At 33.6% G+C, this 25,072-nt stretch overlaps 2 protein-coding genes and 2 non-coding genes across 4 annotated transcripts in view; 2 read left to right on the top strand and 2 right to left on the bottom strand.

Annotated features, from left to right (window-relative positions):
• The window catches only part of LOC113505802, a 94,426-nt gene that overhangs the window by 19,752 nt on the left and 49,602 nt on the right, over positions 1 to 25,072 (top strand). The window lies entirely within an intron of this gene.
• On the bottom strand, positions 1,484 to 17,477 carry LOC113505804 (aminoacylase-1-like). The gene is made up of 9 exons (XM_026888635.1): positions 17,234 to 17,477; positions 15,083 to 15,252; positions 13,703 to 13,871; positions 11,865 to 12,011; positions 11,217 to 11,287; positions 4,464 to 4,580; positions 3,760 to 3,855; positions 2,685 to 2,818; positions 1,484 to 1,740 (listed from the first exon to the last, which is right to left on the bottom strand). Exons 1-9 carry the CDS (start codon positions 17,319 to 17,321, stop codon positions 1,536 to 1,538), a joined length of 1,197 nt encoding a protein of 398 aa, XP_026744436.1. The 5' UTR covers positions 17,322 to 17,477; the 3' UTR covers positions 1,484 to 1,535.
• On the bottom strand, positions 4,764 to 4,847 carry Trnal-cag. Its single transcript has one exon. It is a non-coding gene; the product is annotated as a tRNA-Leu (tRNA).
• On the top strand, positions 17,985 to 18,068 carry Trnal-cag. Its single transcript has one exon. It is a non-coding gene; the product is annotated as a tRNA-Leu (tRNA).

The raw sequence follows: 25,072 nt of genomic DNA on the forward strand, positions 1-25,072 counted from the left end.
TGGTTATTAAACTATTCGTAAAAATGGTGTACCTACTTGGCCTCTTCGAAGCGTAAAGTATTACCGTACCCTCAAATTCTAACGAGTCTTCTTCAAGCACTAAATATCCTCGATCTATAACCTCTTAACGGTTTTCCGATAAGTATCAGTAAACACTCGGAACATTATTTATCCCAAAGCCTGCTTTATGACCTATTAGGAAAATATTGAAAAAGCAACAGGTCTGCAAATTACAGTAGTTTATAGCCGTTCACTAATGGCTCACGTAGACATATTGCTTTTTATGAGCGCCCATTTGCTATAACCTAACTAGACTCATTTCTAGATAACATTAGGTCAAATTACACGAAAACAAAAAGTAATCTAGTCTTTTCGTTGCCGAAAAAAAACATTTAGCGGGCCAAACACAAAGGCATTTTACCACATATTCTTTCAAAATTGGAACATTATTTTGTTCTTTGCTCACTCTATCATGTTGGTACACATGAAATATTGTCAATATGGCGTCTTTATACTGCGCAAAACCTACCATTTTATATTTTTTCATGTCAACGATGACAAAAGGGGCTTTCTATAAAGCTAAAGGTATTTTCTTGGCCGCAGCCTTCAAATAATGTGGTATCAAATATATTTGAAACGAAAGGAACAAATTATATAATAAAATCGAGAATACAAACAGGTCTCTTTTATTTTTTTTAATGACGTACATGTGCCTGAGGTAAGTAGGCATATTACTGTATATTAATTGGGGGTCAGTAAAATGATATACGAGAGCTGTTAAAAGTTTATGTGGGCTTCATGTGAAAAATATAAAAGTTAAACGATAGCTGAAGATACTTTTACTACCGGATCGCTTGGTCGAGTTTCAGTACACAATTACATATATGTTTTAATGCCCTTTTATGTTATAGTATATCTCGTACAAATATTTTGTAAGTTGATGGTAGAGCTGATATTAAATTATTGCTGTGCTACCTTAAATATAGGCATAAGGATTGGTACAAGAACTTACCTCATTTCTTCGTACTTTTTGGTCCATGAGTAAATCCATCATTTATGCGAAGATCATGTGATTTAAGAATTTATTTCTCTTAAGAACACAGTGCAATTGTGACAGTATGACTTAATACTAATTACAGCTTTGATTATGCGAGCCGAACATTGATAAATAAAATAATCATTAATAAAATATGTATTAAGAAAAACACGAAACTTATTACATGTCATTTCACCGATAACAACGGAATATCAATAGAAATCTTTGTTTACATGTTTACGTAACATTCATTGAAGTAAGGCAAGATATAATATATGCCGAAGACAATATCGAGTACCTTAGCAGAAACTTAAGGTAAAGACAATTGTGAAAACGGCAACAGAATTTTAAACAGTTTTATGAAGCTGTCTTTTGTAGTATTGCAGAGTTTACTTTTCAATATATGGTAAGGAATAACGTGATTGGTATTAAGACAAAAACCCCGAGTTTTTTCAATATATCTCATCATTATATTTATGAACATTCGAATAAGTTCGCCTTAAACATTAGCCACAGCCGGTATAATAGTCTCGTAGAGTCCTATGCCGTGTAGGAAGGTTCTTGCGCTAATGCTCTCGTTGTGTTCATGGAGAGCGGGCGTGGTGCAAGACATAGGAGAGAAGCCTATTGCCGGGATGCCCAACTCTCGGAGGAAGCGGCTGTCAGTACCCCCCGTGAATGTGGCTTGCTTTAATTTTATTTTCCTGAAATATTTGTTGAAGGTATAACATTTTACCGCTTACTCGTATAGGCTGTGAGTAGACTATTTGATTTTGACAATTTGAATTTTCATAGAACAGAAAATAAATTCGTTATGTCTGATTTGTTAAGTGACGTTTTTTGTTAAATTTAAGACACTGCTGCTTTTTATTGAACTGGGATTAGTATTGGACACTGGAAATGTTCCAACATTTCGTTAAGACAGTTTGATCAGATACATATTATTTAGACCGTTATCGTCAAATGTAAAATGCTAAAAGATGTATTTTACAATGTTAATTAGAACTTAAAATAAGGAATAGTTTGGCCACGTTCTTAGCTAGCTAGATCATTTAAGTCGTATCTTTAACCCTTTTAAATTTTAGCTATTCGCCAACCAGGTTAAAATTAATTACAAGTTCTACTTCAATTTTAGAGTTATTATTCTTTCTCCCATCTCAAACTGGAATTATCGAATAAGTGAAGTACACTTGAAGCCAAGTCGGCAAGTATTTGTCGTGGTTACGTCACCGCAGGAGAAACGTTACCTCGTTAATGTTCAATGAATTGGAACTCAGTTGTTTTGGAATTTAAACTAATTAGTTGGAATTAATTGAGTTCGAAATCCAAAGCGTTAAATAATTTATTATGCATTTCGGTTCCACTATTTGTGGGTTTGCCCGATTCCGTTCTATTGATCGAACTTCGCGACTGTATAAAAAATCGTTTTCAAATAACTTGTTATTCCTACACTAAAACAGTACGTAACGTATAGTATATCAAGTATATCTAATATATCAATTAATGTACGTAGGATGTGAGATCCTTCTTTAAGGTCACGTATTCTTTTCACGGTATTTCCTTTTTGCTGAGGGAACTATTTTGCTTAGTATGTAACACCAGTCTTATTGCTGAAAACTTAAATCATTTACAAAGTATAATAACTTACAGTTGATCAGCAGCACCCTTAAAAGCGAGCCAGTAAGGGTTAGTATCGTCTAGCTTAGTCGGTGGGACGTACGGATCCTTCTGCTCAAACTCTATTGTCACTCCCTGCCCTGCTTCCACACACCAACGCCGTATCTGGAGAAAAATTACACTTTCTACTCGTTGGACAAACTTATCGTCTAAAGATTTATGTTACCAATATTGGCCATACTTTGTCCGCAAATATTGGTGGCATAAAATTCCCATTCTAGTTTATGCCCTGCGATAGGTCCTTTAAGTTGTTACAGTAAGTTGATGGGAAGCGGCGCTACGTGACTTGGAAAAGTAAAATGACTATAATAAATAATAATAATAGTGAAAATTGTTAGGTTGGTTTTACAAATTTTGCAATTAATAAAGATACGTAATTCCACTGCCTGGAAGCGAAATCCCCTGCATACAATTCTGTGGTCGTACAATCTTTAAAACAAAGTCCAAAAACTGAGATATTTACATCAACTATTGTTATTAAAACTAATAAATATAGTCTTTAGAAATTCTCGCGAAGGAAATTCAGCGGACTTGGACTTTTCATTACAGCAGAAGTAGGTCAAACTTGTTCACAAATAACATGATGACACTATAAAAAGCTCGGCTTAGTTTGTTTTCTGTTTAGTTTGTACAAAAATACTAAAAGTAGTCTTTTAGTATTTTTGTACACTCACGTATAAAGAATTTTTGAAGTTTCTTGGTTTCATTTAACTTCATGTCAGTCTTTCCACTCAGTAGGTAGTCAGAGGCAAGGTGTTTAGACAGAATTGTAATATATTAATGACATCAACGTTTGAAATATTGTAACTGTTACTACGTTATGTGCTTGCATACCTACACATAATGGTACTGTATGACAGTAACGAACAATTCTATGCATAAATACCAATGACATAAGAAAAAGAGGTTTTATTTCATTATGAGCAAAAGCATCCACAGCAGACAAAGCTAAAACGAATAATCCCGCAATCGTTAATCCCTTTGTAAAACCAAGGCAAAAGTTACATCAACGTTTTTTAAACTAAAAAAAATATAAACAGCATTACCGTGCTCTCAAACTCTTTGAGGTCCACACTCAAAGCGATGCGGATGTCGAAAGTGGCGGTCAACTTCTCCGGGACCACATTGCTTTGGATACCACCCTGTGAATAATACAGCGTGTTGAATAAATGAGGAGTGTGTTACTGACGAATGAAGGAGCAAGGTTAGGTTCCTTAAGTGCGGAAGGGTAGGGTTTTTTGGAAATATATTTTAACTTTCTTTATTAAAACGTCCCTCGCATTAAGGAATTTAACCCTTTTGGTGCTGAGTGAGGCTTTCACAACTATTCAAGCCACATGCAAGTCACTCAGACTCAGAACAAGCGTTTGTGAATCAGAAAAATGCTTGTCCTACGCGGAGATTGAACCCGCGACACGTCCTGAACATAGGATTTTGTAATTTGACAATGAGATAACTAGTACAACCATGTCTAGTTGCGTTGATTAAGATAACGATGATAATGCCATTAACATCACTCAAATTCTGTTCAAAACGGTTTTTTTTAGAGCATTTTGTTTTCACTAATACTGAAATTATCGCACTCATATTATTAAGACATGCTTGCTATCAGTTTACAGCAGATCTATTTATTTTCAATCTATGTCAACAATGGGCCTACCAACATTTTACAATTACATTTTTGTCCTTATTTGTGTTAGGTGTCACTCCACCAAAATATGATAGTAAGAAAACATGCTAGTTTTCTTACCGAGAGTTTCGTCAGGTTTACGCTGGTGACGTCACCAATCGTCAGTTCAGGGTTGTCAGCTAATTTCTTCTTTGATTCTAGACGAAGGTCCATCAATTTGTCTATTATGTATCTTATCTGTAAAAAGATAAACGTTGAAAAATAAAAGTTAGGAATATAATATTTTCACATTTATTATTTGAGTATTTTAGAACAAAAAAAATATTATGTTTAAAAAGCTTTAAAGGACTAATTTTGATTTCATATAATTAACCAAACAACATTTTATGTTTTATTGCAAAAAATCCAAAAAGATATTTTTGTCAGAAGTGGGATTCGAACCCACGCCCACAGAAGTGGACTGCGACCTGAACGCAGCGCCTTAGACCGCTCGGCCATCCTGACATGTCAATGTGCAACGAAATATCGGATCCCAATATCTGGCTATTAATATAAAATTGTATTTTCTATAATGAATGTTTATAAATATTCAACATCTTTGAACTCTACAAGTAAGTTCATGAACGTTATGTCAACTTTTTCAGAATTAATAGATAAGAGTTTACGGCCGCAAGGTAATAATATCAAAATGTCTTATCAAAATAGACCTTATCTACCCGCAATAAAGATGCCAAGATATACAATTAAATATGTATTGGAAATAGTCAATTGCACTTATTTAGTAGGTACACTGCAGAGGATTTAAACGAAAAAATAATGGCTAACTGCAAAACTTTTATAACGTAAAAAAACTCCTTAATAGCACGATTAGTGAAATCCAATAAGTAATTGGAAATTCCCAAAACATTAAGTCCAAGGGAAATGTATTAAAGTTATTTATTTTATCCCACTTTATATCGAAAAGTGAATTTTCTCTCCAAAAACATTTTCCAGCAAAGGAAAAACAATTTAAAAACAAAACAGCATTAACCTTATTTAAACTAAAATTGAAAACAGAACGCAATCAAGTACGTTTTAAAATAGACTCTAAAACATTCCAATTTAAATGTTTCCAATAACATTTTTCAATTTTCTTTCGAGTCGTTTAAAACTGTATCTTCCAAAAATTTCAAGGCACTCGGTATAAGGTTACATTTTTCAGTGACCGACGGATTCTACGTGCATTCGAGCAAGCTTTTACTGATGTAGCATTACATAAAATGTTTAATAAGAGGAATCTCTAAAGAGTTTGTTTCATAGCGTAAAGCGAAGTTTATTCTGCAACTACCTAGTACCAAGTAGTTGCAGAATAAACTTTAAAGCCATTATTTTGTGAGTTTTAATTCCTTTTTGTTTATCTCGTGACGTCAATTGTAATTTATCATACATATTTTTCCCTGATTCCTAAATATTAATTTTTAAAGCAGCTAAATGTCTTTTTATTAATTTTTGTTCCTACTCATTTTGTTATACTAACTATCATGAGGGGGATTTATAAAGGTTTACTCACGCGTATATATTGGGATACTTACGAACCCAACCGGAGTCTCAAACCAAGAGTTGATGGCGGAGTCGCGAGTCGAACTGGGGTCCAAGAGGTATTAAAGGAATTATTAGAGTTTAATGTTCAATAGCAAAACACAATACGGATAAAAGTTTACAAGATTTAAGTTTACGGATTTCTTAAGTCTGGCTCTTCGTCTCTCTTTGCCATAAACCCATTTAACAGTAAACCTCAGAGCATACTTAACGTATTTAATTATGAACATGGCTAACGGTTGTGGTGAATACCGAGATTATATAACGTTTATGACCATTAACTTTTATAAATGGCCGCTCGCGAAATATAAATTGTTTGAATACGTTTGAGCGCAGCTATTTAGCTTATTAAGGGGTAGTTTGGATTTTTTATTAAAATGTTGACGTTAAGATTTTTTGCTTAGACCTTGGTGACTGGTTAGGTGTTAATTATTTTTCGTGTTTATTACAACTACCGCTTTTTTCAGGGCTATAGTAAAGTGAAATCGAAAGCATGAAAACTTTTATTGAATAAACGCATGGTGGTTGTAGGTACACTCGTTGGTGTTATTCAATGGTTTTTCAAGTCAATCATTTAGGATGTAATCATTTTGATTACAACTTTTTAGAATAATTCTCATTTAAGCAACATAGGATGTTTAGAAGTCTAGAAAATATAAAAGATATATTTTCTAGACATTTTCTCGTGCAGAAATAGACGCATAGAGCAAAACCTAAGTAATATTTAATACGTTTTCAAGTAATCTACTTTTATTACCTCTATTGTGAACTTGGTGACTCGGGTACCTGGTACTATCTTAGGAACAAGTTAAAAACTTTACTTGCACAATGTATTCGTGATATTGTTACTATTTTAAACTGTTTTTTTTAATCAATTGTCCTAAAAAAACAGATCAACCGCGAGTCCGACTCGCATCTCTGAGGGTTCCGCACAAATTTTATAACTAAATATAAATACACAAAAAAAGTCCTACACATTTTTAAAATCTTTTTTGTTGTTATAGCGGAAACAGAAATACATCATACGTGAATCAAATTCCGACTGGCTAGCTATTACATGAGATACAACCGATGACAGATGCAAAATTAGAGTAACCTTATACATAATTCCTTTCGCTGTAATCCCATCTACACTCATATTCATACGAAGGCGATTCCCATAGTTTCGGTAGTGACCAAAACAGATGGTACCTAGTTATAAGTAGAAATTAGAAACATTCCCACACTGTACCCTCGATATGGATTAAAGCCATTACCTTTTTTTGAAATCTGTTTCCCCGTGACAATTGTTTCGAATGAAATTAACCTTATTTATACACAACGGGATTAATTACAAACTCCTCTATAATTCGCTACGTAGTTAGTTGCGTAACCAGACGAACTGCATTAGGATAAGAAACTCATTAAGTTGAGAACTCTTTGGCAAATTAAGTCGCAATTTCGTCGCTTTTACGCAATTAGCATAAAGATTTAAGTATGTTTGAATTATCCTATGCCAGCTTTGTACCGTCAGCAACATAAATTGCTTAACATAATCCGATTTATAAAGTAAAACTATAGCTTTACTGCACCAATGTCATGGCTTCGATCGTGTAGAACAAGCATTTGTGTGACCCACGAATCCTTGTTCTGAGTGTGGGTTTACATGTGACTAGAATGTTTGTGAAACCTTCGCAAAACAAGGATGAAATAAATATCAGCAGTAGTCGTTTCTTGATTTTTTTTAAGTGTCTTGCAGGAAGCCTTTCTTGCCTTATATTACAAAAGCAAATCAAGTGATTCGACTGTCCACAGTTGTTATAAAAATCTAACTGTTGTAACCAAGTTCTATCGCTGACCGTACGGCTTCTACATTGGTACTGTTTCCACAAGGAAAACTACTTCAAGCTTTAATGGGAAATGCGATGTGAGATTATAAGAAGCGAGAATGTAGGTTACGTCACTAATTAGGGTATCTGAAGTGAGGCCAGCGTCGCCTAGGATCGTGACTGCAAATGAGAGGGCCTTGGAAACAGTCTAACCACAGACTTGATATCATAAGTATGTAATTAAAACTTGTCTGAAGATTTTATTTTTTCTTTAAAAAAAGGATCCCGCTTTGTGCCGTGGTGGATTTCACAAACATTCAAGTCACATGCACAAAGACACTCAGACTAAGAACAAGCATTCATGGTTTACAAAAAATGCTTATCCCACTCGGGGATCGAATCTGCGGCAAGTTGCGCTTAGTGGGTTTGGAGTAATGACTTTTTCGTTCGGGAAACTGAACGGGTCGTCTCTGTATAAAATCTCGTCTCTTTATAAAATTGCTCTGTGGAATAAAATAAAATTTTAAAACCAGCCTACATACATCCCCTGTCTTAGCACAGGCTTTTTCCCATATGGAGACCGTTTGAGCCTTGCTTTTATGTAGAAGAACCGTTTACTGATTTGTCTTTAAGACTTTCTACTGGCTTCTAGGTCTTAAATATTAAAATGGAGCTGTTTTTGGAATAAGGGCCGTAGCTATGATACTTAGACCTACAAACATTCAAAGGGAAATCAGAAGTTACTCTACGAAAAATATTATTCATAGCTAAAATATACACCGAGATCTAAATTACAAATTCTATACAATTATAATTTTTACCTTTATTTTGTAAATAAAGGTAAGAATTTTCAAACAGTTCAACGACCTCAATTAATATACGTCTCTACTTATCTTCTACATTTGAATATTAATTTTCGTATAATTAGATGAATTTAATATAATAAGTACATAATTGTAAAGTCTGAAATGTCAATCCTTCAAAAGGTAGAGTTGGCTTATATGATATCTTAGTGAAATTTAATTAGGAAAATATTCTTAATGTTAATATATTCAAAGCTATTTTTGTTCTTAATAAATTTCACACTTTTGAATGTTGAAATTTCACCCGAAAATATACCTGAAATTTATGATGTTTTTACCAATTTAGGCGAAGTTAATGTTGTCCTATTAATCAGAACGGTTTTTGCAACAGTTTCAAGGTAACAATAAATTAACAGTTTCGTTTTGTAGTATTAAAATATGTATTAAATTTATATTTATGCAGCATTTATTAATTTTACTCATGTAATTAAAATGAGTTGACACATAAATTACATATAGTTTTGTAGAGCGTGACAATTAATTTATGTTTTTGTTAGTTGTTTCTGAACGGTTGTTTTTTTTTTATAATTTACGAATAACCAGAGATTTAAATTATTATAAACATTGTTTTTTCTCAATAAAAGTTATAAATATAAAAGAAAAATAAAATCAGTTATTTTAAAGTAAATAATTATTAGATAGGTACTATCAAGTGTAAATTTTCAAATGGACTATATTTCGAATTACAAACTGACCCGGAAATAAGTACAGAATATCTGAAAAACTATATCTAATATATAAAATTCCCGTGTCACGATGTTAGTTACCGTACTCCTCGGAAACGGTACGACCGATTCTTATGAAATTTTGTATACATATTGGGTAGGTCTGAGAATAGAACAACATCTATTTTTCATAACCCTAAGTGACAAGGGTTGCCCACACGAAAAAAAAATATTTTATTTTTTGGACGAAAATGTTTGTTTTTATCTTTTTTATAATGTGGCATTAAAAATACATACAACTAGAAAAAAAAAATCGGCAAAGCGACGTTTGCTACCCAGCAAACGTCGCTTTGCAGCTAGTATATTTATAGAAAGAAGGATAAAACGATTAGATCCTTTTTGATATATGACAGGTTTTATTTCCAAGACATCTACAGAGCGTTGATTTATCTTCGACGTTTTATAAAATGATACTCTATCTTAGGAGATCTATTTGTCTTTAGAGCAGCTCGACTAGACGTTAACATTGTAACAGTAAATGGGTCCTTTAAACTATTTTAAACTACGATCCCGTTTATGTTTCCTTTTTACTGGATAAGTTTTTTTTATATAATTACTAGCTGTTGCCCGCGACTTCGTCCCCGTGGTTAGAAGACATAGGTTATGATTTATACCTGCCCTGTTTTTTTTTTCACATTTTCCATTGTATCTTCGCTCCTATTAGTCGCAGCGTGATGGTTTATAGCCTAAAGCCTTCCTTGATGAATGGTATATTCAACACAAAAAGAATTGTAAAAATTTGGACCAGTAGTTCCAGAGGTTAGCGCGTTCAAACAAACAAACAAACTCTTCAGCTTTATATATTAGTATAGATGTGAGAGTTTTTCCATGACGAATTTCTAATTTTTGAAATTAAAGTGGCAAGCCCTATTGGAATCGTAGCCCTAAAGTAAATTTTATTTACCCATATAAATGGCAAAAACCATTGACCTTTAAACCCTGTATTCTTCTGCAGCCAAACCAGTCTCGCAACATAACCCAAATGAATAACACACGAACTCAAAACATGCTGCTCAATCTAGCAGATACAGTGCTCGCTGTTCACATCACACAGTTGGCATCCCGCCATGTTACCAGTTAATGTATTCACACCGACGCCATTAGTTCACACATAATCCCTAATAGAAACGCGCTGCAACAATTAACGTCCAATTTCATGTGTGTTTGTTTTAAATTGATCTGTACTTGTATTTAGCTTTCTTGGTATGGATGTTAACGTTGAGAAAGCGACTTTGAACATTGTAGCTTTGGGTCTCGCTTCTAAGTGGTGGTTGTTATAACCCATCTCTTAGAGTAACTATTGCAATTTTGGACGCGAGACTCTACAAAGAGAGGAAATTTGCTTTCGCTATTGCAACAAGGGGTGTTAAAGGGACTCCTCGTTTATTAAGTTTAAAAGAACGACTTCGGGATTTATTCCTGAACCCGCGACACGTCTTTCACAGTGGGTTTGGTTGTGGAAGTGTTCCAGCTGTACCGGTACGTAGTACGGTACATGGTTTAGAGCTCCATGTCTTTTCCACACCCGACATAATATGATGTGGCGGTTGATACCAGGACCTCATAGAGAGTTAAGGATTCTACTCAATGTCTGTAAGATAAGTTGAGGGATTGCCAATCGCGGGTGTTCACGATTCAATTAAGAGTAATTCTAGATAGATCCAGTTTCAATCTAGATTATCTGAAATTTCGGTTGGATAGCATTCTAAAATGGAGGAAATGTAAAGTATGTATACCTATTTCGGTTCGAATTCGGTATTAGTTCGACGATTATTTTAAGGAAATTGTGATAGAGGCAACCAAATTTAAAGTTTTACTAACTACTTTACTAACTTTATAGCATTTCATGTTGATATCAAAACAATGATGAACGCTGAACATTATTTCTTTAATACTCACCTTTTCGCCACAGTTATCAGGTAACAGCAGGGATCCATGACCCGACTTGCCGGGACAGACCACGGTCATATCTACAAAAAAATCAATTATTTCAATTATTCAATTATTTCAATTATTCAATAAATTCAATTATTTTTCCTATTATGAAATAAATTCCGAAAAAGACCAAGTCGAAGCACCGGTAAGCCATAATCTGATTGAGCGTCATTTGTTATTCTGAACTTAGCAGAAGGGTAAAAAACAGTGTATGTTCTCTTGCTAAATGTTATCACCTGACTGCACGCAAGACAGCTGTCTTAGAGAAAAGGGTTCACTCACAATTACTACGGTTCCTCTCTCTGGAAAACAATGTGATCCTTCTAGTTCAGTACTGTATGTATCCTTTTATTTTACCCGACAGCTTCAAAAGGAGGTTAACATTGTATGTAAAGGTATTCATTGGCAGGTGACAGGGACAGGTATGAAGTGTTGCAACGCATTGCTATACACCGACACAAAAACGTGGATGACGTAGCACAGCGGTTCAGGTTTAGTCAGTAAAAGTCTGACACTACCCATTTCTCCACGACTGGTACAGGGGCGATTGTAACAAGTAAAGGGAGAGTTTTGCCCAGCAGTGGGGTATATTATAGTAGTTCAAAAACTCACGCCAAATATTCCTCTCAGCATTAAAGATGAGGTATTCGTCAGTCGCGCTGGCAATGCCCTCGTCTAATGCGAAGCCGATGTTCAACTTCTTGAAGTCTTCCGTTTTCACAAATTGACTCATACCGGGACCTCCACCTATTTCCTCATCTGAAAAGGATAGTTATTATAATCTGTTAGCGGTATTTGATATCAACTTACAAATTAACCTTAAGACCTTAGTACATAGTTTACTAACATAGAGTCGAGTGACATTCTTTTGTTAACATTATTCGGAAACATCAAATGTTTCTTTTCGGAATGCATAAAATTAAACGTCTAGGTTGCATACCTGCATGCTGGCTATTTCTTTCATAGTATTTGCTTGTGGGAATATAATTAGGCAATGAAGCAGTCACTATTTTCTATTCTACTAGTCTGATATTAGAGAAAATTATACAAATGTTACCCTAATAAATTACGAGATAGAGATCTCAGCAATATTAAACAAAGGGACTCGCACCATCTTGAGGGTGCTCGATAGATGGCTAACTCGACACTTCGGCCTACGACTGCCTACTAGATAGACAATAGACCTAGATGCAGTTGGATCTTTTGCACGTCTTGTAGCTAAGTGCGAAACACACGAATATAATAACGAAAGGATTCTGAGAAGATGGTTATGAAAACTTTTATTTGGGATAAAAACTACTACTGTTTTGTAACTTACTTCCTAAATGTATAATTTAGGAAGTAAGTTTCAATTTGAATTTAAATCTACTACAAAAAAGAGGAGGTTCTCAATTTGTCTGTGTTTTTATTTTGTTATGTTTGTCACATCAGTTCTTCAGACGGTGTATACCAATTCCTTAATCGTGATAGAGATGTCCTTCGGTTCCATAAAATCTCATCAAGCTTGGCTCAGTGGCATTTTATTTCGAGTCGGTTCTGTTTTTGTTGTTAAAAAAATATTATAAATTGACTTTTCAGTGACTCATTGTTCCATTGATATTTTGTGATAAATTGTACCAGTTGAAGTGTCTTACAAAGGATTGACAAGTTGACTAAGTGAAGTCAAGAGATATTGAGCTGTTCATTTTAATTTTAATAATGGAAGCAGTTTGTGATTGAGCTTCTAAAACTGTTACAACCATTTACGTTAACAGATTAGCTTAAAAAGAAACAAAACGACTCTTGAATTTCTACTATAATAAAAATTGAATAATGCTTTTTTTAAATATTTTGCTAAAAAAATATAGAAACCTTCACTGCAATATGTAATATTACTATACTCTATACTCACGCTACATTTATTCCATTATACTATTTTCTCAGTATTTTGTATTTTAAGCATTCTCCTCACGTATCCTGAGGTACATTTTAATCAATCAAAGCTTTCAAGGTGGAAGATGGACACAGACCTTTATCAAATAAATGTGAGCAAAGGCCCAACTCTGAACAAACTCTAATATAATTGACCCTCGAGTATTTAAGAGATTTGTTGAGTTTGTTTTTGGCACTTTTATATTTTTTGTGTAATTATTTAAAAAATAAAAAAAAAATTAGTTACAGTTAACTACATTATTCCTCAAGTTAATTCAATTTCGATAGTTTAAATAAATAAACATACATGCCTTTATCATACATCCCATAAACAAACATTCTATATACAATATCTGATATGAATAGAATGGAACACTGTCAATAAGAGTAATCAATCAATAAGATTAAATAGATTTCGAAAAAAACACACGAAAAAGTATTTTAAATCAACACACACACATACAAATATGAATCACTCAGTGGTTCATTCCTTTAGAATTTCAATAGTTCCTTTTAATGCCAACACAGCCAAGTCTAACCTGGAACGAAGGAGAGATGTAGAGTCCTCTTCAAGCGAATGCCCTCCGCCTTCAGTCTCCTCACAGCCTCTATGTACTGAATGGCCACAGACTTCATGTCCTGAGCCCCTCGGCCGTAGATCACGCCATTTTCCAAATGAGCTTCGAAAGGCGGGAATGTCCAGCTTTTCTGAGGTCAAAAGGATTATATTACAATATATTAATGAATCTTCATTGCCTCACCTCGTCCTCATCACCCTAGCCTCTTCTTTACTACGTTGGGACGGCTTCTAGTCTAACTGAATGGAACTTTATTATTTCTAAATGTTAATCAAATGACTATTAAGTAAAACATAGACAAAAACTTATAAACACTTCATGCTACCACTTAATGCTTTTTAGTTTGTTCTCTTTAAAAAAAAAAATCTGCCCCTATCGTACCATATACCCTAGCTAGGGCATCAAAGGGATTATTTAAAACTAATAAGAGTACTTCTCATCAAACACCTAAACTACGAACACTGACTTTTACTCGCATGGAGAATTAGTATTGCCATTTCGGGCACAATTCCAGACGACAATGATGCGCATCTGAATAAGGCTTTCTTAATGCGATTTTTTCAACGTTTTAAAGTCCTTAAGATTCTAGTTATAGAATCTTAAGGACTTTAAGTATGTTAATACTTTATAGCATTCGTTTATATAAAAAAGAAGGTGTCATTTTTAATAAGTTTGTTAATAATGAAAAATTAGAAATCGAATTTCAATCAATAAGCTCACGCAACACAATAATATTTTATTAAGGTGAACTATAAATTGACGCGTCATCAAGTCGTAATATACGTATAACCAATAAACTATTCGACTTCTTGAATTCATATTTAAGTAGACGTTTATCGGTACAAAAATAAATTTGTTATTGGTTTAGATCATGAAAGTTTTAAAACGACGCCACTGCAAATGTAATTTTAAACTGCGCTGGAAACTTCACTGCAGTAGGTATACATCTATCTTTCAGAAGTACATTCTTTAAGAATTTATACACATGAGGATTCTCGCTACAAGTCTTTAAAATAGAATGAATACATGAAGACTTGAATGTTCAGGCTATTTATGTACTTTTACACGTAAGATAATGTCTTAACGTTTCTTTATATGACGTATATTTTGAAACTATTTCTGATATAGCAGATCGCAGATAAAAAGACTCTACACAATAATACATTATAGATAGTCATGCTCTTCTTATTTTTATTTAATAGCCAACTATTACAGATTTTAAAATTGTAGTAGTTTATCTAGTGTGCTCTATGCCAAATTGAATCATCCAATTCTCCCGCAGCACAAGGATTAAATAAATTAGTACGGGACAGGTCGTTAAAACAGTATTGTATCTCCTACCTCAAACACTGGCACAACGTCCATATGCGAGTTAAGCAGGACGCTTGGCAAGGCAGGCTCCAGACCCTCCCAGGTCATCACGAGGATCGGCTTCCGAGGCCTAGGCTCAAACACCTGGACGGGCAGGCCCAGTTCTGCGGCCTGGCCTCGTAAGTATGTAAGGCATTCATCTGAAATAAAAGTAGCCTAAGTTACTCTTCATCACATCAGCTACTTGGCAATGAAAGTCACATCAAAATCGGTCGAGTAATTTCAGAGATTTGCTGAAACAAACAGGCAGAGAAGTAGACAAACTGTTTAAGAATGCCATTTTATTGTATGCACCATATGTAAATATATATTCGAATGCAAGTAGTAAGAACGCTGTTATTTTAATAGTACAAACAGAAACTCCATTTGTTCCTATGTATATGTACCCATAGGCTTAACTACGCCTTTTAATATAAATAAACTTAGCTAATACCTACATTAATGTACGCTCAGAGCATCAAAATCTATTTAGCCATTACCGAGTAGTTTGCTAACTAACTTTTTGTTGTTTCTAACTTTGGTAGATTGTTTAACACCTACCTAGGTGAGACAGGGGAAATTCTAAGTAGTTTATAGTACCTATTCTGCAGTTGATACGGAGTAGGTATCCAGAGATTCAACAATACAAAAGGTATATGTTTAATCTAAACTAATTTTGACAAACTAAAGACTTTGATAATCTTCAAACCTGATAAGACTTCAAAAATTATGATGATGTGTAGCAAGAGCTGTATTTAAATATAAACATTCGTTTTTTTTTTAATTCAAGTCGGTCTAAGGCTAAGTAAGTCTATTAAGCCTTAGACCGAGTAAGTCACTTTCCTGATGGAAATTTTATATCTTATACATCATTAAAAGACACATATCTACTATTAATCGTCATAATTATTGCTTAATGGATTGACGAGTATTTCAACTGATCAAGAACGTGAAATACCATCAAAACATAGTTACAATTGTTGTAACATCAAAATTTAATATTCTTAACCTCGCATCTCCCTATACGTATAAATTTAATTATCTTTTTTAGCCGCAGTCATAAAGCGGTGTACATGAATGAAAATGCGCAGGGATGCCGCGACGTTCTAAAAACAGGTCTTTTGTGTGACGCCCGAATACCGACGGCCTGTCCTCAGCTTAACGAGGGTTTAGACCAGTGCACACTCAAATTACGTATCAAATACCTATGTATTAAAGGCGATATTCTGTCTATAATGCAATGGACAGAAATTGATACATCCATGGGCCAATGTTGTCAATTGAACATTTATTGAATGTTTTTTGTGGATAAAATGCGCGTACTCTGAAGCATTTGTAAAATGTAAGGTTTCATAATAGTCCCTATAGTGCATCCTTTTCTAAAAGTAAGTATTTTGCAGTTGTTGAAGTCACACACTGTGTAGAGCCGCTTCACGTTTCGACCTTTTTTTAAGAGGTGGTCATAACATTTTTGTTGATAAATAGTATAAATAGAATTAAATTTATCAGGACATGAAAATAATGTAAAAACCTTGTTAGATATAAGTAAATAGACAGAAATAATTCTGTAGGAGAAATATTAAAACAGAGGTCCAAAGAAAACTGTAATGTTATGTTATGTAGATACGTGACATGGAAAGGGTAGACCAAAGACCACATATTGTTATCTTTAACGCTTATAGTCAAGCGAGAAAAAATAGTACTGCAATATAAATAGAAAGAAGCTCTGTCTTCTGACAGATGATAGATATGGTATGAAATGTTGTAATATATTTTTGTGTTTGGGTTATTAAAAGACTAAGAACCAGAGAAGCCGATCAAAAGGTCAATGTGACATTTTCAGAAGACTTTTTAATCGTGGATATTTCATGCATTTCAAAATGGTCTAAAAAAAACAAGTTTAGCAATGACTGCATTGGAATGTATAGGTTTTTTTCATGCTTTCGTTTATTATTCTTAATTAATTTGAGACCCCGCACACGTCTTCAGTTGTGAAATAGTTAATTTTTTTTAAGTTCCAATTATTCCTGATTTATTTCAAAACTCGCCCACATTTTATCTCTGCGTGGGAAAAAATCTTCGAAGAAACCCCCTATTTGTAACGAGCAGCAGCCACTAATACGTTATAACGTAGATACGTACCGTAATTAACGTTCGGCTGTACGCTACGGATCCTCAGGTAATTCCGTAAATTGCTTACAGCCGGATCCGACTCGTAATCACTCGGCATTTTCCGGAAAAACGAACACGATTTTTCGAAATTGGAAGTCAACTGACACTCGTTAATGAATTGTCGGTATTGACTGGCCAGTTACACTTTTATAGGCGTTCAAATAATTTATCGTGGTGTATTGTACTTTGTTCGACCGCAAACATTACTATCTGTGGGAAATGGGGAGACACGGGTAAGTAGTTAAATAGTCAGTCGTCGAATAAAAACTTTTTAATGAATTTTCTAAATAGAAATAAAAAAAATCAAATTTCGAGCAAAAAAATATTGAAATACCTATCTGTCGGAAATTTTGTACTGTGATACTTTACAATTTTTAAGATTTCTCTGAACCTGTAGAAACTGATTGACATTTTAATTGATACAGTACAATTTAAAAAAATGCTCCCTTTAAACTAATTATGAGAACACGCAAGGTATTTTCTCCGTCTACATTCCGTTATTCAAAAATTACGGAAAATGTAAAAACACCAGATATACATACATAAAATACAGAATTAAAAATAGTTTTGTTTTTGTTAAATAAACGTGAGTAATAACATCGTTTGCTGAAATTAATTGTCATTTTTATTAAGTTTGTTCTTAAAATGTTTTTTTTTAGAATAGTTTGTTCTAGTACTCCTATTATACAGACTGATATGATATTTGAATCAGATACAACACGTCAGGATGGCCGAGCGGTCTAAGGCGCTGCGTTCAGGTCGCAGTCCACTTCTGTGGGCGTGGGTTCGAATCCCACTTCTGACAAATATCTTTTTACACATGCGTATCAAGTATTTGGGATAACTCTAAAATTGACTTATTTAAATACGAAACTGTAATTAATTTAATGATTTTCGTTTTTATAATTTTCAGAAAAATCTCTAAAATTTTTTTTTTTTCATGATCGCTTAACTAAATTCATTGTTCTTTTGTTTGTTCCGTTTGACATTGGAAAAATACTTTCAAAATATTATTCTTATTCAAATTACCTGTACCTACCCCCACCCATACATTTATTTTCGCTTTGATAAATAAAAATATATGACTTTATTACGTAATATTGTGGTCACACGTTTTCATCAACTTATACCTAAACATAATAACAGATTTATTAGTAAGTACATAGAACATTGGTACTTGTTACTTGTATGTACGTAGTATATAATGCATACTGCGATAAACTGATAGGTGGTCATTACTGACCTATATCATTTTGAGTGGGTGCTCTTACTGTGTAATTAACAATATTAATTATTAATTAGTGTTGTAAATACATTAGGTACAGTAGACAAGAATAATATCATAGAACTTTTTAAGTCACTTTTTTTTTAATTTCCTTTATTCAATTAAATTAAATATTCGTTTATTTTAATTTAATGCATTCAGTTGTTGATTATTAATAAACACATTTTTTTACATGCGTTCGCTAACAGAGTGTTATAAAAATGAATTTACGTTGCGTTGATTTTCCAAATAAAATAGAAGTTATTTTCTAAATCAAATAAGGCGTAAAGTTTGTATTGTAAAGACAATATAGATTAAATCGTATTCAAATTACTTTTTTTGGCAAAATATGTTTCGCAACTTTTTTGGAGTAAAATAACATAAAATTATCGTACATTAAGACATGGATGTAAAACGAATCTTTACTGAATTTTCTCGACAACGATATTAAACTCTGAGAAACATTTTCGATGCCGTCATACTATAACTTAGGCCCGAATAAATATGGATACTTGTTGACACAATTCTTTCGAGCCCGAGACATAGAAAAACGTGTCCAATAAGAAAAACAAGGCGTTTATTATTTAGGAGATTCCCCTGTCTACACTAGATTTTCGTCTTTTGTGCGTTTGCATTTTGAGAATCGTGTATTTGGTAAAAAGGGTGAAATATATCGGTTTCCATCTTTGTTTTCAGTAACACGATATTTTTGGACTGCGGATAAGTTTGGAAAAACATGTACATTTGATTGAAATAAAATTAATGGTAAAATTAGCTGTGTAGCATGTGTTGACAAAATATTTAATTTAAATAGAGTAATTAGAGATACATATTATTAATTTTGTACTCTATTAATTATTTTAAGGGTACAGCATTGATAGAATATTAGTTATCGTAACTGAATTAAAGCAGTAACTATCCCCAAGTGAATATAAAATGAGCTTTTCTCTAACTGGTTGTGGGTTCTAGACAATCGTAAAAAAACACATTTAACATTTTTTTTGCTCACATACAATCCAATCCAATTCAATCCTAAAAAATAACTTTATATACTTTGTATTCTACGAATTTTAAATATGTCAAGTCCAATTTGTCACTTTTAATCTCAAAACGAAAGTTACCCTATTAGGAGTTACTAAGTCATTTACATTTTAAGCAGAAGAATTAAAATAGAACTGTAATGAATAATCCTTATCATTTTACGTCGAGTACGTGTGTTAGTACGTTTGCGGGACAGGTTATCTGTCATTGTCTTATCTCTTGTTGCGTGTGAGCGTTCTTTATAAGGAAATACATATACTCTATTTCGAATATTACCTTAATTAAATATACTACAAAACCTTGCTAACAATAAAGGTAATTAGGATTATAAATTAAGCCTTATTAATACTAAATATAATTTTACTGCTTATATACACACATAACAATAATTATCCCGCTATAAAGTGCTACTATTGCATGTTTTCATTAAAATATCGTCCAACAACTGTTTAAAACTCGTATTAATATTGATGATCATAACTTTGTCTGCATTCGGAATTAATACGGCATGTTTACGTGATACGTCGGTTGCAAACTGCGGATTAATAAAACCGTTACCTTTATTTGAATGTGTTCCAAAATTCTGAAGCATTCGTGACTACCCACGCGTAGTAACACGCGATTTGAGCTGTTAAATAATCATAAAACTTCTTGCTTAAACCTCGACCAATTTAACCTTGCGGGTGGTGGAAATTGGAACTACGATTAAACAGTACAGAAGCAACATCAAACTGTTAGATTTCGGTTCCTTGCCGGTTTACTAGCGCCACCCGCAACTGCATCTCTAAGTTTGTACTTTCAAAAGTGTTGTTTGGTTATCAATTTGCTACCGTAATATAGTTAATTAAGATAACTTATGTAATGCTGCAAAGGACTTTGACCTTATCCCATAAAAATGTCGCTTACTCGGTCTAATATATGACTACTCTAAAATTAGTCCTATTACTAGTAATTAACGAGTTAGCGTGGGTAAATTACTTTAGATTTAATTTTATATCATTGTTATTTGTATAATATTAAATAAATTGAAGAGTAAGTTTTTTGCCAGTGATTTGTTATTACTTTACAGAGTATAAACTCTTCGTCCACTTCTGATATTTCAACCAGCTTATTTGCTCTCTAAAATTTGTTGACTTATAAAATATGGCGGTTTATTGCTTCTTGGAGTGGCTTATTTAACTGTGTAACTAAATTAACTGCAAGTTTTGTGTTGATCCATTATGAGTTGTAAAGCTATTAGCTCAAACCAAAGTAATTAAAATTACTTACTTATATGTTTTGAACTTTCAAACCTTTTTTTATATTTAAGACGAAATATCTTGTTAAGTTTACCCTTATTGTCTATTTTTGTCAACTTTCGATACTTTTTGAGGGATACTCTCTGTATTCAATTCCAAAAACTCGCCTTCAAATCATCATAAAAAGATTCAGTGCTTTATACCAAAATGCCGTAGTACTAACTTTTCATTTTTCTTTTATCAGTGCAGCGCCATCTAGTAGTAAACTGTGACTTCACTCTACAAGTGGTTGGTACTCGTAGTTACATAGCAAACTTTACAGCTTCGCCTGAACTTCAGTCAACGTTTCCAGAATAAATCCGTAGATGGCGCTTTCAAAGCCCTTTTCAGTTTTCAATAAACTGTGTTCCAGTCAACGAATGTTTCAGTAGGTTTTCGTAGTTGAATCGTGTTTGTATTGAGTGCTGAAACTTCTAAAAGATGGCGTCCATATCTCTATTCCTCGCTTCCAAATTAAAAAGTAGGTATGATATGACATTGCGTAGGTCCTCTGTTTAATCATTCAAGACAAGTGATTGGTTCTTAGTTTATTTGTCAGTGAATGATGTTATAAACATTTGACAACATACCATTTTTTATAAGAATACCGAATAAACATCCTTAAAAAAAGTTTTTATGTATTTAAATTGAATAAACAGGGCCCGAAAGTTTACAGAATAAGAGCACACTATTAAACAAAATGCATTGTTTTTGTCTACTACATATATTCTATTAAATCTTAATCTATTTTATTATACATATTGACATAAGAAAATATTTATCTAAGCACTGTTTCGAAGCTTACATACAGCTAAGTTTAGCTAAAACCAAATAACATGGAACTTTCTTTCACTCACCTTTAAATCATCTCTTAAAATAAGTATCTATCTTATGTCACTGAATTTCCCTGAATGGCTGAATCGCATTGAATGTCTTTTTTTTTGCGATTGCGTGCTAGCCTGGATTTGTAATATTGTATGGAATTAATTAACAAACTACATACTATCCTGTCTATATTCTGCGTTTAATTATGAAGTTAAGGCCGCTTCGTTTAATTAGCTACCAATATTGGCGTTCTACACATACTCATTAGCACTACATCATCCTAATATGCAATTTACTTGAAACTGTGAAATAATATAAAACCTCTTTGGTAAAAAAAAACTAAAATCTTATAAGTCAGTAAGAAGTATTCACTCGCTAGTCTTCTCGCCGCGTCAGCTCATGATGGACTCCGTTTGGGTCCGAAACTAGTCGAGCAACCCCGATAAATACGCATGAGAAGACGTATTTAGACGACCGTGGTCGAGTGGCGTACGCGCGGTTTCAAGGTGTCGCTAGCTCTGAGGTCCCGGGTTCGATCCCCGGTCGGGTCAATGTAAAACTTCACTTCTACATTGCCTCGGATCTGGGTGTTTGTGGTACTTTCGTTGTATCTGAATTCCATAACACAAGTGCTTTAACAACTTACTTTGGGTTCAGAACAATGTATGTGATGTTGTCCGCATTTTTTTTAAATTTATTTATGAGTAATTATTTAATCATTTAATTTTCACGGTAGTTACTATCAAAATAGTTGCTAGTCTCTCGTATACTCAATAACGAGGAATAGAGCCTCGATAAATAATTACGTGACTTATCGGTTCTGGGAAAATTGGCTTAAATACGAAGGTGGTATCGACATTCGTCATACTGGGAAACGGGAAATGTGTAGGCCAAGAGGCCTGCTACCACCTATTAAAGTAAGACTGCAGAAGCAGGATAGCACTCTACATGAAATAGAGCACCGTCTCTCTTCAATAACTACAAGTCAAACTTTGATAGGTGCTTGTAGGCTAGTAGTACGACTTTCAACTATACATGGTCAATCAAATAGTAATTACGTAGTTATTTAAACTGGTAAATAAATAAAATTGGAGGTTCTTATAACTAGTGATTTGATTGATCGAAAACGTTCGTTAATGGGCTTTGTTTTAATTTTCGGTCGTTGCTGTTGAATTAATTATGAGGTTGAAATGAAACTACTTTTACGGATTTAATCGCGGTTTAATTTTAGATTTTAGTTCCCGACGTTTCGAAACCTTTGCAGGTATCATGGTCACGGGCAGACCGAGATGGCGTTCCTCTTGACAGAAGATTTGCTCGTTCTACCTTCATATTTTAATTAATTATTTGTGGTTCGTTATGAGGTTTTGTTACACAAAAACTTAGGACACTTTTACTACTTGTTAACTTTATACATGTTTTCATTTCTTAAATACTGATCAATATATTATATGCCCAAGAGGTATATCACAACTAAACGTTTTTTTTTTCAATGTAATCAGACCTTATATTTAAAAATATTCTTTGACTTAGATGTACTCATACACAATATAATATTAAAATAAAATTTCTGCGCTTCGGTTTCATTTTCTAAACTTTTAAATTATCTTAGCAATTGAAACTTAGGTAAATTTTTAGTAATAAATTAATCGCAAGTTATTCCAAATATTCAAATAAAATTTTATCTCTTGATCGCATCAATCGTATTCCGAAATCGACTGTCACTTGTCATTCAAACTTACCCAAATCTCAATATCTCAGTCTCTACCAAACAGACATCAAAAACATTCCAAAATTGAATAAGACATATCTAAAACAGTCGTCAACACTAAGATTCACTCCACCCAAGCATGTTAACGTACAGATGATGTATAATTCACGGCCAGGTGACGGTGTTCTCACGTAGTAACGTAACACCTAACCTAACTTGTAAATTAATATCTACGTGTATGTATCGGTAAACGTCGACACTGGTCTTGGGAAATTACTGGTCCATTACAATGCAATTTTAATTATTATATGTACAAAAGATTTAATAGTTAGAAGTTTATTATTTTACTATTTATATGTGCAAGACAATAGACATATAGTATTAAAAATAGATGGACGATGTAATTGTGAAATTTAAACAAATAATATTAACATTTCAACGAAACTGGGAACATACTCGTAGATCTCATTTTTCGACAGTGCCTGAAAAAGGCCTCTTAATCACTTTCCTTTCTTCCCAGAAAATATATTATAATCAGCAAATTTGTCTATAAACGCATTATTGTTTCCACTCATCAACTTTTTTCTTTACTTAAGGTCTGAATGATGTGAACGCAATCACTTTTATTTGTTCACAAAAGGACGAGACGCCGACAAACAGATACGTTTCTGTTAATTCCAAAGGATCGGTCGTAAAACCGCTTAATCTGGGAATGGGCGCAACAGCTTTCTGGTCCTTAGAGTATGAATCCGGCGAAGAAGAAAACTTAATTGGTAACAAAATTGGGAATTTTCATTTTCATTAGATAGATACTCGTTGATGTAGCAGCCACAGAAATACATAATCTGTTGTTACAGCGCCATCAAAATGGCATAATCTATGATAATTTCAACACTCTGGCCATCATAGTTCATGAGATGCAACTTACGCATTTACGGACGACGGAGACTGACGGACGGCTAGTCAGCGGAGCCCTTGTAATCGGGTTTGGTTTTACCCTCCATCCGCAACCTCAAAACAAGAGCGATATATTTCATTAATAAAGTGCATCATATCGTCATGAACATCTTAAAAGGAAAACGCAAAACTATGATAATACTCGTACCTTATAGTTCGACCCAGTCCTACAGTCGCACCTAGTCCTACATACAAAAATACAAAACAACAACAAACAAAGGATTCCTTGGATCCCCTTTTTCATACCCCAAGGCTGGTCCTTTGTCCCACAACACAACCTCCATGCGGGGATTACTTCATTACACCTAAATACACTTAATTAACTCTTCAGTCTTTCAAGTGAAAGTAATGCTTTTAGAGGATATTTAACGTTTCTCACATATGTAAGGTCATGTTCCTAGGCCATGTCGCTATTTATTGTAATGAGGCAATGCCTTGATTCTGAATAACTAGCACAAATTTTCTGGATTATCGTGTAATGTTAGAGGCGTTTTGTTGGTTCAAATATGTTGTTATTTATACAGAGAATGCAGATTGAAAGCTGTGAAGAAATGTGTTGTATTTCAGTTATTTTAAAGGACCTAAAATGTCGGATATAAATCACTTTTGTACTTCTTTTAGACACCGTAATTGTAAAACGAAGTAATTTTTAAAAAGTGCACTAATTAACTAATTACAACCAAAAATAAATCATGCCACTTGCTGTAGTGCTTATTACTTTTTAACTAACGTAC

This window comes from Trichoplusia ni, chromosome 27 (assembly GCF_003590095.1).
Source record: "Trichoplusia ni isolate ovarian cell line Hi5 chromosome 27, tn1, whole genome shotgun sequence".
Taxonomy (NCBI): domain Eukaryota; kingdom Metazoa; phylum Arthropoda; class Insecta; order Lepidoptera; family Noctuidae; genus Trichoplusia; species Trichoplusia ni.

Bases quoted from the DNA above. Each gene is read 5' to 3' on its own strand.
- LOC113505804 (XM_026888635.1), bottom strand. From the start codon at position 17,321: ATGCCGAGTGATTACGAGTCGGATCCGGCTGTAAGCAATTTACGGAAT. The intron at 12,012-13,702 runs GTTAGACTTGGC...TATCCTTTTCAG, and splicing joins ACATCTCTCCTTCGTTCCAG to ATGAGGAAATAGGTGGAGGT. The intron at 4,581-11,216 runs GTGAGTATTAAA...ATCTTTTTACAG, and splicing joins CTGATAACTGTGGCGAAAAG to ATAAGATACATAATAGACAA.